Source organism: Anomaloglossus baeobatrachus, chromosome 3, assembly GCF_048569485.1.
Source record: "Anomaloglossus baeobatrachus isolate aAnoBae1 chromosome 3, aAnoBae1.hap1, whole genome shotgun sequence".
Taxonomy (NCBI): domain Eukaryota; kingdom Metazoa; phylum Chordata; class Amphibia; order Anura; family Aromobatidae; genus Anomaloglossus; species Anomaloglossus baeobatrachus.
Genome location: NC_134355.1, coordinates 407,865,394 through 407,886,279, shown reverse-complemented (window position 1 = coordinate 407,886,279; position 20,886 = coordinate 407,865,394). Strand labels below are relative to the sequence as shown.

Sequence of the window (20,886 nt, the reverse complement as noted above, 5' to 3'; positions counted from 1 at the left end):
CAACACATCACAGATACAGTTTACTTTCAATTCAAACTCACATTTCTTTTTTTAGCATATAATCTTCGTGAGAGATACCTTCATAACAAACTTTCCAGGATAAGCATGCCACTTTTCACCTGGGTTACCATTCTGCTGCCGGTGTTCTATGGAGTAGCCTTCTATCTAGCCCTCACTCTGGGTATTAGCTCTCCAGAAGCTGAGTCTAATTTATGCATTCCCAGTCTCTTGCTTTTGCGGCTTGCCATGCCCGTTGGACACAGTGGAGGATACCTCCTGAGGCCTGAGCAGACCCCGAAACAGAGCTTCTTAGTTCCAGGAATCCATATGCAGAACGGAAGTAACTTTTCCTGGCCTGTCTGTTTAACTCCCTATTTACTCCTCTCACGGTGCCTGGTCTCCTAGGCTACCACAGTATCCATCTCTAGCCTGCTAACACCTGAACATAACAGTTCCTATTGCTAACACACTCTATCTACCACAACAGCCTCTCCTGCACACTTGGTTCCTATGTTACCCTTATGCCTTATGTGTCAACAATTTTATATTTCCCAACAATAAAAGACTATACATAAAACACAGTACACTCTATATGACAAAATACAATATTGATTGGCAGCCATGACATGTTACATAAGAAAATACAATACTTTCCCCTATAAATCCTTTACATAAGACACAATAGGATACACATAGGTTAACACACTTAAAGGGGCATCTTTTTTATAGATATATTTTTATATATATATATATATATATATTTTAATTATATAAAGCCGAATGTGTGTATGTATGTCCGGGATTGGCATTTGCACCGTCGCAGCTACAGCCACAAAATTTTGCACACTCACACTTCTGGATCCTGAGAGCGTCATAGGCTATGTTTTGAGGGGAAATTTTAACCCCGCACTTTACAGTTATTCACCAAAAAACCTGCCTCCATTAAAGCGAATGGAGCTGGGAGCCACAGTGCAGCCAGAACTTCAGAAGAATGTGCAGCCACACCCTTAAATGTAATGTTGGCGTGTCACAATGCAGCTAGGGAAAGAGACAGACACAGACAGGGAAAGAGGCAGACACAGACAGGGTAAGAGACAGACACAGAGACAGACACAGACAAAGAGACAGACTGACAGGGAAAGAGACAGACAGGGAAAGAGAGGGAAGGAGGGAGACAGGTTAAGAGACAGACACAGACAGGTAAAGAGACAGACACAGACAAAGAGACAGAGACAGACACAGGGAAACAGACAGACAGGGAAAGAGAGGGAAAGAGACAGACAGGGTAAGAGACAGACAAAGACAGGTAAAGAGACACAGACAAAGAGACAGACACTGGGAAAGAGATAGAGGGAAAGAGGGAAAGAGACAGACTGGGACAGAGAGGGAAAGAGACAGACAGGGAAAGAGAGGGAAAGAGAGGGGAAAGAGACAGAAAGGGAAAGAGACAGACAGGGAAAGTGACAGAGATAGATAGACAGACAGGGAAAGAGATACATAGACAGACGGAAAGAGATTGAGACAGACAAAGAAAGAGACAGAGGCAGTCAGAGACAGAAAGGGAAAGAGACAGACAGACAAAGAGATAGAGAGAGAGACAGAGAGATATATACAGAGGTGGAGACAGACATTATAATTACATTTATATCTATTTGTTTTGTGGTTTTTGTGTGCAGAATACATTTTTGTTAATACATTCTATTTTGTTAACAGCAGTTATTAACCTGGGCGAAGCCGGGTAGTACAGCTAGTAGAATGTGTGTATGTATGTATGTATGTGTGTATGTCCGGGATTGGCATCTGCACCGTCACAGCTACAGCCACAAAATTTTGCACACTCACACATCTGGACCCCGAGAGTGTCATAGGCTATGTTGTGAGGTGAAATTTTAACCCCGCATGTTCCAATTTACCAATCAATTTTGCCCCTATCTACATAATTGGGAAAAAGTGAAACGAAAAGTGTATCCGCACCGTCACATTTACAATCACGAAATTTTGAACAGACACCTCATGTGACCCAGGGAACGTCATACACTATGTTTTGACAGGGAAAATTTAACCCTGCACTTTACAGTTACTCTCCAAAAAACATGCCTCCATTAAAGTAAATGGAGCCCAGAACTACAGGTTATTAGTAGGAGCTGTGATTGGTCGCTATAAGAACAAAAGACATTCATAGTATAAGAAGCTAATATGTGAGGTAATAAGATGTCGGTGGGGAGACGGATAGAGAGAGACAGAAAGAGAGACAGACAGGGAAAGAGACAGAGAGATAGAGACAGACAGGGAAAGAGACAGACAGGACAAACGGTGAAAGAGACAGACAGTGAAAGAGACAGACAGAGACAGACAGTGAAAGAGACAGACAGAGACAGACGGTGAAAGAGACAGACAGAGACAGACGGGGAAAGAGACAGACAGAGACAGACCTGGAAAGAGACAGACCTGGAAAGAGACAGACCTGGAAAGAGACAGAGACAGACATGGCAAAAGACAGACCTGGAAAGAGACTGACCTGGAAAAAGACAGACGGGGAAAGAGACAGATGGGGAAAGAGACAGATGGGGAAAGAGACAGACAGACATGCAGACAGGGTCAGAGACAGGCAGACAGGGAAGGCAGAAACAGCCAGAGAGACAGACAAAGATAGATGGGGAAAGACACAGACCTTGATAGAGACAGATGGGGAAAGAGACAGAGAAATAGAGATAGACAGGAAAAGAGACAGACAGGAAAAGACACAGACAAAGATACGGGGAGACAGACCTGGAAAGAGACAAACCTCGAAAGAGACAGACCTAGAAAGAGACAGATGGGGAAAGAAACAGAGTGATTGAGACAGACAAAAAAAGAGACAGACAGAGACAGGCCGATGGGACAGATGCGGAAAGAGACATACGGGGAAAGAGACATACGGGGAAAGAGACAGACGGGGAAAGAGACAGACGGGGAAAGAGACAGACAGGGAAAGAGACAGACGGGGAAAGAGACAGACGAGGAAAGAGACAGACGTGGAAAGAGACAGACACGGAAAGAGACAGGCCTGTAAAGAGACATACGGAGCACATTACTTGGCCAATTTAGTTAAATCTGTGTGATATATCTGTGGTGTTGAAATATGTTGTGAAATGCTTCTATTAGCTTAGTTTTTGCCTTTTAATAATTACATTTCTATCTATTTGTTTTGTGGTTTTTGTGTGCAGAATAAATTTTTGTTAATACATCCTATTTTGTTAACAACAGTTATTAACCCGGGCAAGGCCGGGTAGTACAGCTAGTATATATATAACTATATAGATATATAGATATATAGATATATATATATATATATATATATATATATATGTCCAACAATGTAGACCAGCTCACTCCTGTGAATCACCTGGAACCTCAGCTGACCTGGTTAACTCCGTTGTGCCCGGATCAGGATGTAGGAGTCCATCCATACAAATGTGAACAACAGCAAAGCAGAGTCCAGCAATAACGTGAGCAATTCAGGATGCTGAAATCTGGAGTGGTTTTCAGTACCAACTATAGTCCTCAGTTTAATTCTATTGTTAAAATCATTAGAAAATATCTCCCTTTGTTGTCTCAGAATGATATTCTGAAAAATATTGTGGAAAACAATGATATTGCCTTTGTGGCAAAAAGAGCCCCGACTTCAGCTACATTATTATCACCTAGCATGTTCAAAGATCCGGATAAAATCTCCCCTAGCAACTGGTTAAAAACAACAGGATTTTTTAAATGCGGTGCCAATATCTGCAAGTGCTGCGGTTTTGCTAATAAGTCTAAAATATTTACATCTATTTCCAATGAAAAACAGTTTAATGATCGTTCTTTTCTAAACTGTAATACGGAGAATGTAGTTTATTTAATTAATTGCAACATATGCCGCATGCAATATGTAGGTTGCACGATGAACCCCCTTAGAACCAGAATCTGCAAACACCTATCAGATGCTAGTAATTTGCCAATGGTTGGTGCATCAGTAGTATCCCGACATTTTTCAAAAAAACATAATGGGGATTTACGCGGTTTCTCTTTTATGGGCATAGAGCATGTAAAAAAACCATTGAGAGGGGGAGATTTTCATAAAAAAGTGCTTGCAAGAGAGAGTAGGTGGATATTTGAGCTGGGGACTCGCATGCCACAGGGCTTTAATAATCGCCTGGATATCATTATGCACTATTGATACATTGTTGCACTATATAATGCTGGCTATTATTACTGTGTCATGTTTTTGTACCATTTAAATTTTATGGTCAGGATATTGGGTTTTCTGATTGTATTTCTTTCCAAAATGCTGAATCCTTTCCTTATAATTCTTATGCATGTTGTATATTGATCAATATGCGGATAGCTTACATGTTTGATTTGCTTTTCTAGCTCATGTTTTTAAGTCTCTCACATATGTTTGTAATTACCCTGATGGGAGTGAGATGTATATAAGGTTCCATGTTTGGAAAGCAGATTAGATTCTGGACCGTGAAGAAGGCGGATTTTACCGCTGAAACGCGTAGTCCTTTCTGCGCTACTTTCCTGCGATAATGCTGTTCTGAATTGCTTGGACCACTGTATTTTAATGGATCAATAAATAAAAAGAAAGAAAAACTTTTTAACAGCATCCTGGATTGCTCACGTTATTGCTGGACTCTGCTTTGCCATTGTTTTTATATATATATATATCTATACAAAACACAGTATACACTCAGTAGGAGTGGGACAATCTGCCCACCTCTTACATGCCTCTCTCCCTAAATTATTAGTATTGTTATTATTACTTATTATTATAGCGCCATTTATTCCATGGCGCTTTACATGAGAAAGGGGTATACATAATGGGGACAAGTACAATAATCATAAACAATACAAAACACAGACTGGTACAGGAGGAGAGAGGTCCCTATCCGCGAGTGCTCACAGTCTACAAATATGGGTGAGGATTAGTGATGAGCGAGTATTAAAAAGCTCGGGTGCTCGAAGCTCGGGCCGAGCCTCCCAAGATACTCGTGTACTCGGCCCGAGCAACGAGCCCAATGTTATCCTATGGGAGACCCGAGTATTTTTGTGAAATGACCCCCCGGCAGCATGTAGAAACCCTAAAAATGTCACAAAAGTCTCAGAAGAGTGCTCAAATGACGTGGCAACAGCATGGGGAAGACCCCTTGAAGCATTTATCACTCAAAAGTCACAGCTGTGAACAATTTTGTCCGCGTTTCACGCCATTTTTACGGACTCACCAGAAAACCTTCCAAAATGACCCCAAAATGATTTTTCATGGCAGAAATGTTAAGGGCACATACCCAATAGTGAGATAGAGCTGGTGTATGTTACTTTTTGAGATTAATACATGAAAGATTTTACGTGAAAACATTGTGTGGCACTCCGATGTCCCTGAGAAGAGACGTACATGAAGGCCTCTTGAGTCTAATGTGCCCATTTTGAGGAAGTGAGTCTTTGTAGTATTTTCCTTTGCCAGGGCAGTCCAAAATTGTGAGGTTCACCAATGCCCCTGCATACAGACGTGCATGAGGGCCTGTAAACCTGAAGTGCCCATTGTAAGGAAGTGGGTCTATTGTAGTATAGCCCTTAGGCAGGGCAGCCAAAAATTGGGAGGCTCCACATTGTCCCTGGATAGAGACGTGCATGATGGCCTGTAAACCTGAAGTGCCCATTGTCAGGAAGTGGGTGTATTATAGTATAGGCCTTAGGCAGGGCAGCCAAAAATTGGGAGGCTCCACATTGTCCCTGGATAGAGACGTGCATGATGGCCTGTAAACCTGAAGTGCCCATTGGAAGGAAGTGGGTCTATTGTAGTATAGCCCTTAGGCAGGGCAGCCAAAAATTGGGAGGCTCCACGTTGTCCCTGGATAGAGACGTTCATGAGGGCCTGTAAACCTGAAGTGCCCATTGGAAGGAAGTGGGTCTATTGTAGTATAGCCCTTAGGCAGGGCAGCCAAAAATTGGGAGGCTCCACGTTGTCCCTGGATAGAGACGTGCATGAGGGCCTGTAAACCTGAAGTGCCCATTGTCAGGAAGTGGGTGTATTATAGTATAGCCCTTAGGCAGGGCAGCCAAAAATTGGGAGGCTCCACATTGTCCCTGGATAGAGACGTGCATGATGGCCTGTAAACCTGAAGTGCCCATTGTAAGGAAGTGGGTCTATTGTAGTATAGCCCTTAGGCAGGGCAGCCAAAAATTGGGAGGCTCCACGTTGTCCCTGGATAGAGACGTGCATGAGGGCCTGTAAACCTGAAGTGCCCATTGGAAGGAAGTGGGTCTATTGTAGTATAGCCCTTAGGCAGGGCAGCCAAAAATTGGGAGGCTCCACGTTGTCCCTGGATAGAGACCTGTTAGGTTCTTAGTGCCTCCGTGCTTGCATTTAAAAACCGCACGTGTGTGCCTGTTGGTGGCAGCTTTCCGCTGCATTTGTGTGAGTTTTGCAAAAACTTGGATATAACGCACAAGTCTAGTGAATACACATCAGCACAGCATTGCAAAATGCGCAAGGGCGTTGTCAACGAACAAGGAAGTGGACGTGATGGTGGTGCAGGCAGAGACCGAGGTTGTGTGCAAGCTCTAATTTCGCCACAACAAAGGGCCACATCTAGTCGCTCGCACGTCCTGTCCCAAATTCTTGGGGACCGCAGCAGTACACCGCTCTTGAACCAAGACCAGTGTCAACAGGTTGTTAGGTGGATAGCGGATAATGCTTCCAGTCAGATTGGCACCACCACAAACACTCTGTCTTCCACACGGTCAAGTGTCAGTAGCCGTGATACTGCACCGCACATTTCAGAACCTGATCCTCCTTCCTACCACCAGGCCGAGTACACGTCCACGGACATTACTGATCCCACACTTGGACACTCGGAAGAGCTGTTCGTTCACGTTTCCATTCACAAATTCTGGCCTCTCGCCAGCTCCTGTTGAAGTGGGCCATGACGAGATTGTATGTACAGATGCCCAAATATTTGAGCAGCCACGTTCTCACGAAGTTGGCAACGTGTCTCAACAAGGGGTGGACGATGATGAGACACAATTGTCAGGAAGTCAGGAGGAGGAGCAGGGTGCGGAAGAGGAAGACGACGTGGTGGATGATCCAGTAACTGACCCAACCTGGCAGGAGGATATGCAGAGCGAGGACAGCAGTGCACAGGGGGAGGGAGGCGTAGCATCCCAACAGGCAGTAAGAAGCAGAGTGGTGGCCACAGGCAGACGTCAGGCAACTGTTCCCCGGAACAACACGACACAAGGTGCCTGTACAAATGTTAGGTCTTCCCGAGTCTGGCTGTAATACTATTGTATGTATTGAGGATTTCGATTGCGTTAGGGCAATGACAACCAGAGACGAGTTCTTGGTGCAAGACGTTTATAATATGCAACCAGCAAATATGTACATAAACGGAACAAAAACACAGTAGAACATAAATACAGGAAATACCTTCCAGGGACGGAGCGAAAGGGAATTCCCGGGACCGCGCACCGGACTCCCCCAGGGAGACCACCAAGAGCGAACCCCTATACAGGGACTGTCTGGCAATCACCCCAGAAGCCCTAAATGCGCAGCAGCCGGGACACAAAAGGGCAATAGGTAAGTCCAAAAATGTCCGTACGTGATGTGAGTCCAGAGTGGTATTAAACGGAAGGAACCGGGCAGAAGTGCCGACCAAAGACGGCAAACGGAGTCCGGGCACAGCTAGATGATACCAGATGAAGTCCAGAGTCGGTGTCGGTTGTTTTCCAAGAGGATCCGAATAACAATCAGGAACCAAAAGCAGCAGGGCAGGAGCACACAGGAAGCAGTATACTCAGGCACTGGACTAAGCTTTAGGGGCGGCTTTTAAACAGATGGACAGGAAGTAGGGCAACAGAACAGAAAACTCCATGTTAACAAAGGGCAAGCTCTTTCAAAAGAAAACTGGAAAACCCGGAACTCTGACACTGGCAGTTTTTTAAGTTGGCTCCAGATGATTCTAAAAAGGCCATTTGCAACACCTGCCATGCCAGCATCAGCAGGGGTACCAAAACTAGCAGCCTGACCACCACCAGCATGATCAGTCACATGTCAGCCAAGCACCCGACTTTGTGGGAAGTACAACAGAGTCGAGGAGCAGTGCTTGCTGATGTCACTGCTACGTCTTCGCTGGTTGTGCATGCGAGCCAATCCCCTGTCCATGCTGCCTGCGAACAAGCCTCCTCCACTCCTGCACCTGCAGTTGCCTACGCAGAAAGAACACCATCATCAAGCACGTCCTTGTCCCAGCGCAGCGTTCAGTTATCCATTCAGCAAACCTTTGAACGCAGGCGCAAATACACTGCCAACACCCCACATGCCACAGTTCTAAATGCTAACATTTCGCGACTGCTTGCGCTGGAAATGTTGCCTTTTAGGCTGGTTGAGACAGAAGCATTCCGCGACCTGATGGTGGCAGCTGCCCCACGTTACTCGGTCCACAGCCGCCACTATTTCTCCCGGTGTGCCGTCCCCGCATTGCATAACCACATGTCACAAAACATCACACGTGCCCTAAACAACGCTGTTTCAGCCAAAGTCCACCTAACCACAGACACGTGGACAAGTGCATGTGGGCAAGGCCGCTACATCTCGTTGACGTCACACTGGGTTAATATTGTGCAAGCTGGGACCCAGTCTGAGCGAGGGACGGAACACGTCCTTCACACACCAAGTTTTGCAGGACCTACCTCAGTCAGGGTTTCACACACACTCCACAGCTCCGGAAGGTCATGCTCCTCAGCCTCCTCCTCCTCCTGCGCATCCTGATCCACTTTACCCTCCACACCAGTCCCAAGCTGGAAGTGTCGCGGGCGGAGGAGGGGACAGTGCGCTCTCCCACTGCTCGGGTCCGGCTGACGCTGCTCTACGGCTGCTGCTGCTCGTTGGCTCGAGCGATGGCCGGATCCCGGGGACTCGAGCGGCGCTACTCGCCCGTGAGTGAAAAGGGGTGGTTTGGGTTTTGGGGATATTGTCCGTGACGCCACCCACGGTTGTGGTGATTGTGTGGACACCACCGCTGCTCTGGACGGGGATCCCGGGAGCCTGTGACAGGGAGCAGCTTTGTTGTTATTTCTCCCCTCCGTGGGTAGGGGGGTTGGTTGTCCCGGGGCCTGGTGATGGGGTAGAGATGGATGACAGGAGGGTTGCGGGGCCTGATGAGGTGCAGGGTCGCAGGGGCAGCGCTGTGCCGCACGGCACGGAGGTACTCACTCAGCCCAATGATGATGACACAGTTCACGGTAAAACAAGTGGCTGGATGGACGGGTCACTCGGACGGCTGCGGTTGTTCCTCCCTGCAGGTTAGTGATGACTGTCTCTCCCTGCACCTAAGTTAAGTGTTGGTAGTGATGGTTTCCCAACGGTAACCCGCTCCCCAACCTGGATATGGGCCGGAGGAGCCCCTTTTGCCCACAGGCGCTGGCCCTGGGAGACGGTTGCCCTTGGCGGTGGCGGTGTCTCCCCTTCACGGTTGTACGGTTGCCTTCTATCTGGACTTGGCTGTTTGGAAACCCTGAGGTTCCCTTCACTAACGGATTTGGCAAATTCACGGCGACACCAAGCCTTGCCGGGATCCGAAAGTCCTCTGCCAATGGTGCTGGCTTCTCTTTGTATACCGGTCCGGTACGGCCGGGTCACCACCCGTCCACGGTCCTTACGGCAGACTCCAATCGGCCTCCACTGCAGACGGTCACCACATCCTGCCAACCTTGCTGTCCTGTCCGGGCCACACACCCGGACCAACTTCAGGCTCTTTGCTGTCACTTTTCTCCTCTCTACTACTTTCCTCATTCCACTTCCTTAGCTTAACTCTCACTGCCTGTGTTTTCCCTCCTCCTCGGTGGGTGGAGACCAACCACCTGGCTCCACACCCTGGTGTGGACAACAGCCCCTGGGGAAGGCAACAAGGATTTTGTGTTTTGACTATGATATGCCTGCAGGGAGTGTGGGGTGTTTAAGTGTTGTGCTCTGTGGCCCCTGGCTTGTCCAGGGCGACACAGAAGCATTGCAGCACTGCCTCGGCGAAGCGGCAACAGGCAGTGCTGAAGCTAATCTGCATAGGTGACAAACCCCACAATGCAGAAGAGGTGTGGACAGCTCTGAAACAGCAGGCAGATCACTGGCTCACAACTCTGAACCTAAAGCCAGGAAAGGTCGTGTGTGACAATGGCCGGAACCTGGTGGCGGCTTTGAGGCGAGGCCAGCTGACACATGTTCCATGCGTGGCCCATGTGCTCAACCTCGTGGTTCAGCGGTTTATAAAGTCATACCCAGAGCTGTCTGATCTGCTGGTAAAAGTTCGCCGCCTGTCTGCACATTTTCGAAAGTCACCTACTGCTTCAGCCGGCCTTGCCGGCTTAAGACGCCGTTTGCATCTTCCGGCACACAGACTGGTGTGTGATGTCCCCACGCGTTGTAATTCAACTCTGCACAAGTTGGTCAGGATATGTAAGCAGAAGAGGGCAGTTGTTGAGTACCTGCATCACCTAAGCCGTCGGGAAATGGGTCAAACTCCACACATAACACCTGAGGAGTGGAGATGGATGTCCGACCTATGCACCATCCGCCAAAACTTTGAGGACTCCACCAAGATGGTGAGCGGCGATGACGACATTATTAGCGTCACCATACCACTTCTCTGCCTTCTAAAATGGTCTCTGCTCAAAAAACAACCATGATGCATTGCAGGCGGAGCGCGATGAGTTTGAGCAAGAAACAGTAGTGGGTGTGGGTGATGATAACACACAGCCCAGCCTCGTCTCATCACAACGTGCAGTGGAGGACTATGACGAGGAGGAGGATGAAGACATGGAGCAACTCTCTGGCCAAATTGAGGATATGACATGCAGTCATATCCTCGGTTCAGCGTGGCTGGCCAGAGGACAGGGTAGATGATGAGGAGGAGGAGGAGGAGGACAGCATGTTCAGTCATCGTGTTGGTCAGGATACTGAAGTGATGGCTGTTAAGAGTCTGGCACACATGGCTGACTTTATGGTAAGCTGCCTGTCTCGTGACCCTCGCGTTAAGAACATCTTGGCCGACAATCATTACTGGTTGGTAACACTGTTAGACCCACGCTAAAAGGAGAACTTTATGTCTCTTATTCCCGAGGCGGAGAGGTCAGGCAAAATGCAGCAGTTCCAGAAGGCCATAGTCACGGAAGTAGGCAAAGCATTCCCCTCACAAAACGCTAGCGGCATAGGTCAGGAATCAGTGGACAACCAAGGCGTACAGCCGAGAGGGGCACAAGTCCAATCTGCCAGAGGTAGGGGAACAGTCTTTAAGATGTGGGACAGTTTTCTCAGCCCCTCACATACCACAGCCCCTGAGGTGAGGGGTAGTGCCACAAGAAATCCTAAGTTTTGCCAGATGCTCAAGGAGTACCTTGCAGATCAAACAACTGTACTCCGACATTCCTCTGTGCCTTACAATTAATGTGTATCCAAGCTGGACACGTGGCATGAATTGGCTCTCTACGCCTTGGAAGTCCTGGCCTGCCCTGCCGCTAGCGTTTTGTCAGAGCGTGTTTTTAGTGCCGCAGGTGGAATCATTACAGATAAACGCACCCGCCTGTCAACTGTAAATGCTGACAGGCTGACTCTGATCAAGATGAACAAGGGTTGGATTTGGCCAGACTTCACCACACACACCAACAGCAAATTACAGCGGAATTTAAAGTTTGTAACGGGAATTTGCCATGTACCTCCACTCACCCATGGTAACACACTTCTGGACTTTGGCTAATCGCTGGACTGCTCCTCCTTCTCCTCATGCGCCATCATGGTGACCGTTACAATAGTTAAGCCGTTGTTTCAGGTATACCCCCAGTGGTAAATTTTTTCGCCCATTCTTTCTGAATGGGCATTACAACGACAGGAGACCCGCTCCTTTGCAATGGGAACAATGTTTTGAGGCCCTCATGCACATCTCTATCCAGGGACAATGTGGAGCCTCCAAATTTTTGGCTGCCCTGCCTAAGGGCTATACTACAATAGACCCACTTCCTTACAATGGGCACTTCATGTTTACAGGCCATCATGCACGTCTCTATCCAGGGACAATATGGAGCCTGACGCTGCCACCGACTGCCACACACATGCTGTTTTTAAATGCAAGCACGGACGCAATAAGAACCTAACTGGTTTTTAGGAGCGACAATTACTGAGAAGTCTGACACTATCAGACACTGCTGACTGATGTGTATTATACACTAGACTTGTGCGTTATATAATAGTTTGTGCAAAAAGCGCACCTGTACGCTGCCACCGACAGACACACACGTGCTGTTTTTAAATGCAAGCACGGACGCAATAAGAACCTAACTGGTTTTTAGGAGCGACAATTACTGAGAAGTCTGACACTATCAGACACTGCTGACTGACGTGTATTATACACTAGACTTGTGCGTTATATAATAGTTTGTGCAAAACGCGCACCTGTACGCTGCCACCGACAGACACACACGTGCTGTTTTTAAATGCAAGCACGGACGCAATAAGAACCTAACTGGTTTTTAGGAGCGACAATTACTGAGAAGTCTGACACTATCAGACACTGCTGACTGACGTGTATTATACACTAGACTTGTGCGTTATATAATAGTTTGTGCAAAACGCGCACCTGTACGCTGCCACCGACAGACACACACGTGCTGTTTTTAAATGCAAGCACGGACGCAATAAGAACCTAACTGGTTTTTAGGAGCGACAATTACTGAGAAGTCTGACACTATCAGACACTGCTGACTGACGTGTATTATACACTAGACTTGTGCGTTATATAATAGTTTGTGCAAAACGCGCACCTGTACGCTGCCACCGACTGCCACACACGTGCTGTTTTTAAATGCAAGCACGGATGCAATAAGAACCTAACTGGTTTTTAGGAGCGACAATTACTGAGAAGTCTGACACTATCAGACACTGCTGACTGACGTGTATTATACACTAGACTTGTGCGTTATATAATAGTTTGTGCAAAACGCGCACCTGTACGCTGCCACCGACAGACACACACGTGCTGTTTTTAAATGCAAGCACGGACGCAATAAGAACCTAACTGGTTTTTAGGAGCGACAATTACTGAGAAGTCTGACACTATCAGACACTGCTGACTGACGTGTATTATACACTAGACTTGTGCGTTATATAATAGTTTGTGCAAAACGCGCACCTGTACGCTGCCACCGACTGCCACACACGTGCTGTTTTTAAATGCAAGCACGGACGCAATAAGAACCTAACTGGTTTTTAGGAGCGACAATTACTGAGAAGTCTGACACTATCAGACACTGCTGACTGACGTGTATTATACACTAGACTTGTGCGTTATATAATAGTTTGTGCAAAACGCGCACCTGTACGCTGCCACCGACAGACACACACGTGCTGTTTTTAAATGCAAGCACGGACGCAATAAGAACCTAACTGGTTTTTAGGAGCGACAATTACTGAGAAGTCTGACACTATCAGACACTGCTGACTGACGTGTATTATACACTAGACTTGTGCGTTATATAATAGTTTGTGCAAAACGCGCACCTGTACCCTGCCACCGACTGCCACACACGTGCTGTTTTTAAATGCAAGCACGGACGCAATAAGAACCTAACTGGTTTTTAGGAGCGACAATTACTGAGAAGTCTGACACTATCTGGACTGTTTTAGACTGTGTACACCAGCCCCAGATATGATGAAGGCTGGTATACGGTCACCACTAGGAATGGCTATATACCCTGCCTGCCTGCCTGCCTGCCTGTATACTGCTACAATAGTCCTGACAAGGACTCTTCTGGTCACTAGCCTGTATTCCGACCTGGCTATACCCTGCCTGTATATAGCAACAATAGTCCTGAGAAGGACTCTGCTACTGTACTCCGACCTGGCTATACCCTGCCTGCCTGTATACAACTAGAATAGTCCTGAGAAGGACTTTTGGTCACACTGTTTGCAGCCCTGCAACTGAAAAAGCTATAAAGGGCCGCAAAGCTTTCCCTGAATCAGCGACACTCTCCCTGCACTGACTGTCTGGATAGCTGTGAGCAGAGCACAGCGCGCCGGCCGGTATAAAGGCTCGGTCACGCTGTGCAGGCCGGCCAATCACTGCAATTCCACAACTAACAGGGCTGTGGCATTGCAGTGGTCTGCCAGCCAATCCCTGCATGAGGGCTGGCTCTCAAAAGAGCGCCAACATGCAGAAATGAAGACCACGAGTATAGCACGAGTATCGCGAGATTACTCGGTCCCCACCGAGCAGCCCGAGTACAGCGATACTCGTGCGAGTACCGAGTAGTTACAAGCATGCTCGCTCATCACTAGTGAGGATACAGTAGGTGAGGGTAGGCTGGTCGTAGGGTGATGTATCAGATAGAGGGTTATGGCAGGTTGTAGGCTTGTGAGAAGAGGTGGGTCTTCAGGTTCATTTTGAAGCTTGTCAAGGTAGGCGAGAGTCTGATATGTTGTGACAGGGTGTTCCGGAGTATGGCCATGAAGATTTCCTTTGTGCTAGTGCTGCAAAAGTTACAGCTGTTCTTTTGTCTTTTAAGCCTTTTATCCTGGCTTATCTCAGCTGTTCTGTTTTATCCATCACTCACCTTTTAGCTTGGGTAATTGCCAATGAAAGCCGCCTGCTATACCTTGGTATTTGTGTGGAGGTATGAGCCATGGAATGAAAGAACGCTTGGACTTTTTTCTGGAGATAGCTGCCTGGAAGTTTGTTTTATCCCTGTCTTTCTAATCCCCATTGTGTCTTTATTATAGAACAGGACTAGTGTTTCTTCTGTTCGGCGCACTAGTCAGGGCTGTTGTTAGGATAAGTTAAGGGGTAAGAATTCGATCACTTCACGGGGTGAAAAAGTCCATCTAGGGATGTCAGGGAGTTCAGAGTTGCATAGGGTAAGTGTCATAGATTACCCATCCTGTTTGTATCTATTGGCAGTATACCCCTTTCCTTCTGTCTCACCGTGTATTGTTTGGCTCATTAGTGGAGCGTGAAAACTCAGATATTTTTCCTAATTACAGTTAATTTTCAATTTTTTTCAATTAGATCTAGACCATAGTTGAATACTTTAATTATCATGTGCCTCTGAAAAGTTTACTGCATAAGCACCTCACTTTTACACCACATAGCTCTATCAAACAGATTGGCTGTATGACAGACATTATTTTCCTAATGCCATCACAATCTTATATTGACAATAGCAATGTCCCCATTAAATAAAACATCTATGACAAACATAATACTCCATGACGGTTTCAGTGACGACTATGAGGTCATAATGACAATCACAATACTTCTATAAAGCCACAATGCCCCCATGACAGCTACAGTCTGCCATGAAAAATAATATTTATGCAACCACAATGCCCGCATTCTACAGTGCCCATAATACCAGTCAGAAAGCCACCATCCTATCTCAATGGTCCCTATGTATCCCATAATTCGCTCATAATAACCACATCATAATACATCGTTGACAGTCACAATGATCTTTTGGTATCCACAATGCTCCATATCTTACAAAAACCAATTCCACACATTACATGCGTGATTCACGTCAGTTGCAGTAATTGACAGCTGTGACCTAATGGTCAAGACTTGATAATAGCTCGTGGTTTATTTTTGACATAGGGTGTTATTGATTGCACAATCTGACATGCTAAGTATGAGAATAGCTGCTATGCTGAGGTTTATTTTTTCTTTATTATGTATGTTGTTCTCCTGTTCAGCTTATTAAATCTGTTTTATTTTGCAGTTATTGCCATGAGAATCAGTGGATATGTACAGACCATACCTGTCTTGTTGAGCCAGAATTGATTAACTTTATTAATAAAGGAGACTTTGGGTGAGAAAATGAAAAATTCATACAATTTAAATTCTATTTCTTATGTAAAGTATATGAAAGTGCTGGAAATGGTGTATGTTTGGAGTCATTTTTTATGCCTTTAATGAGTCTTATAACAGCACTATGCTAACAGTCTACATACTTTTTCTACAGTATAGCTTACCCAGGGCAATCAATAATATAAAATATATTGGTCAACAATGGTTTAGTTATAATTAATGGGCATTTAAATCATTACCAAGACAACATTAAGTATAAATAAACATCTAAACACTAAAGAAGTAAAAGTAGCAAAATAGCATTGACAATTATTTTAGTTTTTCTTTGATCAGTCTATTGGATACAATTATGAGAATGATCTTCCTCTGTTAGCATGACGTCCATTCAATATCTCAATATCCTCGTAAAATCCAAAAGTATACTGATAGCATTATTGACTTTCTAGGAAAATTAACCTTGTCTGAAGTAGGGAAGTATGTAAAATAGCCCTTTTTTATAAGATATTTCTTCAGAATATGTTAGCATAACATAATAGAAAGTAATTCAATGACATTTCTTTATTTGCAGGTGGAAAGCAGACAACTACAGCCAATTTTGGGGCATGACTTTAAAGGAAGGATTTGATTATCGCTTGGGTACTAAATCCCCATCTTTTTCACTCCTCAGTATGAATGAAATGACAGTAAGTTTTGATGATGAAAAAGTAATAAATGTATAATCTCTTAAAGCCCTGAGTAATAACTAGGGGTCCACACTATGGGTTCTAGAGGTGTTTGAATGGAGCTGTGATTGCTCATGCACCCTCCACTTCATGCAATTTTTTTAGTCTGATGGCAGTACCTGAGTACCTCCTTTGGCTATCTTTGTCAGTCACATAGTGCCCAGTTGAAGCTCTTCTGGGGCTCAGGACTCTATTTTTAATGGTTGGTATGGATCATAGAGGTGGGGTTTAATGTAGATGTAATGTGGGGTAGATCTAACTGGGACTACCAGGCTGACCTTAAGTCGGGGAGCCATGCTCTGTCTTTTATCCCGACGGTAGACTTAGGGGTACTTTGCACGCTACGACATCACAAGCCGATGCTGCGATGCCGAGCGCGATAGTCCCCGTCCCCGTCGCAGCTGCGATATCCTTGTGATAGCTGCCCTAGCAAACATTATCGCTACGGCAGCTTCACATGGACTCACCTGTCCTGCGATGTTGCTCTGGCCGGCGACCCGCCTCCTTATTAAGGGGGCGGGTCGTGCTGCGTCACTGCGACGTCACACGGCAGGCGGCCAATAGGAGCGGAGGGGTGGAGATAAGGGAGATGTAAACATCCCGCCCACCTCCTTCCTTCCGCATATCCTACGGGAGCTGCGGTGACGCAGGTAGGAGATGTTCCTCGCTCCTGCGGCTTCACACACAGCGATGTGTGCTGCCGCAGGAACGAGGAACAACATTGGACCGTCGCGTCAGCATAATTATGGATTACGCCGATGCTACACTAATGATATGATTATGACGCTTTTGCGCTCGTTAATCGTATCATCTAGGATTTACACACTACAATTTCGCCTGGGATGCCGGATGTGCGTCACTTTCAATTTGACCCCACCGACATCACACCTGCGATGTCGTAGTGTGCAAAGTACCCCTTAGAGGTAGTCAGGTAGTCAGCCACCAGCATAGCCCTGTCTCCTGTCCAAGTCCTAACAACTAAGTCCCCGCCACCCAGGGGATTGACCTGGACAGAGCCCAACAACCCACCAACACAGAAACAAACATGAGTAACAAAAACCTATTCACACCAATAACGTGCAACAGGGAATGACCACCGAGTAAGGGTAAGGGTAGGGTATACAAAAGGAGGTAGAAAAAAACCACTTAACTTGCACTAATTGCAGCAGATAGCACAGCAGCAACCACATGTCCTCTCTGCTCCAGGCTAGCTCCCAAAATGAATTGAACAACCAGGAAGGTCTCCAAGAAGCAAAGGGAATAAATTCAGCCCAGAAGTGCTCCACTGAAGGCAGCTGAGCAAATCTGCTGCTACTCCAAGGAACGGATTAACCCTTCCCTTGTGCAGGTCTCAGATGGTAATTGAGAACTCAGATCCTGAGAATGTCCGTATACATGTGACATGGGGTCCCCAAAAACTTTGACACAGAGAATGTAAGATGACCATGATACAAGAAATTAACTTATAAAGTAAAAAAAGAGATTGACAGGTGATTTAGGCTGCTCTATCTGAAAGTAGCAAATGATAGAGGGAGAGGAATTATGTGATATATAGGTTTATTTGACTTGGATCTGGATTTCCATGCAGAAACAGTAAATCCTGAAGCAACTCAGTGAAAAGAAAATCTTGACCTGTACACACAAGCTGACGACACATTCTCTACACATGGATATCCGGGAAGCCAACAGTCAGCTTGTGAAGACAAATCTTTAGGTCTCCCTTTCTCAATAATACTTTTTAAATGTTCCAGAAACTAATTAAATAAGATATTGAATGAGTAAAGGATATAATTTAATTAAATAATGACAATACACAGTATTATTATCTGACATTGACCAATGCTCTTTACATTATATTTATGAATGTTTGATCACTCATATTAAGCTCATATTTAACACATATTTTAGTTTTGACACCAATATACATAATGTCTAAACAAATGAAAAGAAAAATTCAATGAAATATTTATTGAACAATGAGCCTCACAGCTATTTGTGAAGGAAATATATGAGAGTTCTTTGTTTTATGGCATACAGAGCGCAAAATATACTGTGATTCATAATTTATATCAAAGTTATTTCAACAACTTCAAAACCATTATGTTGTCTGGAAAATGACATGAAGAGAATTTCCCAAAGGCTTTGGGCCTCTTTGAATTGAGGATAGAAAATTTATAGATACTGGAAATGGAAAATTAAAGTGTTAAACTCTTATTTTGTTGTTGTTCCTCTTGTTTGTACTATATTCTTTTCAATTGTCAAAATGTTAGTGATTGACAGTTCAGGCTAGCCACCGCCATTCTCCTACAATACAAACTTCTAAGCAAACTGGAGCAACAATGCTACAAAGAAAAAAAAACCTCGACTGTAAACTTAAAGATCTAACTGAAACTTGGTGAACTTTTACATGAAGAACACAATCACTTCTTCAGAATATTTAGATTTATTCATTTCAATTCTCCTTTGTAAAATACATAAAACAACATTTTGTTCCTGTTCATCCATTTCAACACTTAAGGCCATGTCACACACAGAGATAAATCTGCGGCAGATCTGTGGTTGCAGTGAAATTGTGGACAATCAGTGCCAGGTTTGTGGCTGTGTATAAATGGAACATTATGTTCATGATTTCACTGCAACCACAGATCTTCCAAAGATTTATCTCTGTGTGTGACGGGGCCTTTAGAGTAATGAAACTCTGATATATTCTTACTTTTCCTAACTTTTCTTTTTGTACAGGTTAATGAGTAATATTGTATTCTTCATTGTTTGCTGTTTCAGCTTAAGGAAAATGTATTCTTTTGTGTTAAACTGCCTATATGCTAACATTATTTCAGCTATGAATATAGTGTATTCATTTTAATAGGAATGAGACATCTGTTTATGTTCGCTGATGACAAATGTTAGACAATTCTGAACTCAAACATTTTTTAAAAAAAAATGTGATGTTGCACACAGTTCACACACTGCATAATGGGGTTACGCACTCGCTTGGTGGTCTTCAGGTAGCCACAGGAACCCTTTTCATTTAAAACTTCAGCAGATGTATTACTCCTTCATAAATCGCTCCTGCAGCACAGAAACAAACAGCCTTTTCCAGCATAAAGTCCCAACAGAACACCAAATGTCTACACATATATCTCTGCAGGGTTCGCCCACGAACGATATCTCACCAAGATCCCACAGGAAAGATTCCCATCTCCTCACACAGACTCTGTCAGTGTAGAGAACCTCTCACACTGGCTGCTCTTCACACACTCTGCCATGTGCCAAACAACAGTCTCCATTTTAGAAAAAAAGAGACACGCCCATTGGCGGAGGTATGTGAATAGCCAGACCCGCCCATCTCTCTAGCTATTCGTAAAACCTTCCCATGGAACACCCTAATAAGCCTTGTGGTACCCTGAAGAAGATATCCAGGACTACACCACTCTCGTGATACATACCCTTCGCCATGTTACACAAGCCATTAATTCATTTATTTAGTATACAAAACAAATATAATTGGTATTGCACCTATTCTGTTCATACTTGAAAAGATTTTACAGTAAATAGAAAAGTACTAAATTCAAAGGTGAAAGGCATGAAATTAATAATTACTGCAATAAAGGGAACCTGACAGGAGTAAAAATAAGTGAACCTTTGGAATTTCGGTTTGCTAGGTACAGTCAAGTCTTAAAAAAATTCAGTTTGTGACTCTGACTTGATTTGAACCTCAATGGAAGTCTGTAATTGGGCAAGTTGTGGCTCCACCCACATGCTGCCAGCCATAAGCAGAATACTCCTGAGGGAGAGTGGGCGGAGATTTTCAATTTTTGTTTTGTGTTTGCACACTACATCTGATCATGCTGATTTTGCCCCAAGTGCGAGCCATTCAAACACTGTAAGGGGCTCACACAGAGCTGAGGATCACTTATACCCAAGTATAGCGCTTTATGCTTGAGTGGTTTGCACTCATCACTAACTTGAACTTCAAACCCGAATTTTATTTTTTGATAGTTGATTTCGGAACCCAAACTCCAAACATCGAACCTCAGGTTCGCTCATGTCTAGTCATGAGAAATTTAAAGTGGAGTCATCATTTTAATCATTATCTAAATTCACAATTGTGAGGGAAAATCTATATTCAGTGAAGACTTTCCCATTACTAAGATAGGAGATGGCAGTTGTTACTGATGAGATTCTATGTGCATATAAGATGGTAGAGGGGGCAGAACTCTGCCTCTACCTCCTCCCTCTGCAACTAGCTCCTCCCTTTGTCTTTAGCTCCTTCCTCTGCCTCTAGCTCCTCCCTTTGT

At 45.0% G+C, this 20,886-nt stretch overlaps 1 protein-coding gene across 2 annotated transcripts in view; it reads left to right on the top strand.

The window, feature by feature from the left end:
• The window catches only part of TINAG (tubulointerstitial nephritis antigen), a 251,607-nt gene that overhangs the window by 95,252 nt on the left and 135,469 nt on the right, over positions 1-20,886 (top strand). For both annotated transcript variants that reach the window (XM_075338453.1, XM_075338455.1), the window contains exons 3-4: positions 15,778-15,867; positions 16,435-16,549. In XM_075338453.1, the coding sequence (XP_075194568.1) occupies positions 15,778-15,867; positions 16,435-16,549 (205 nt within the window). The remainder of the gene's footprint in view (positions 1-15,777; positions 15,868-16,434; positions 16,550-20,886) is intronic.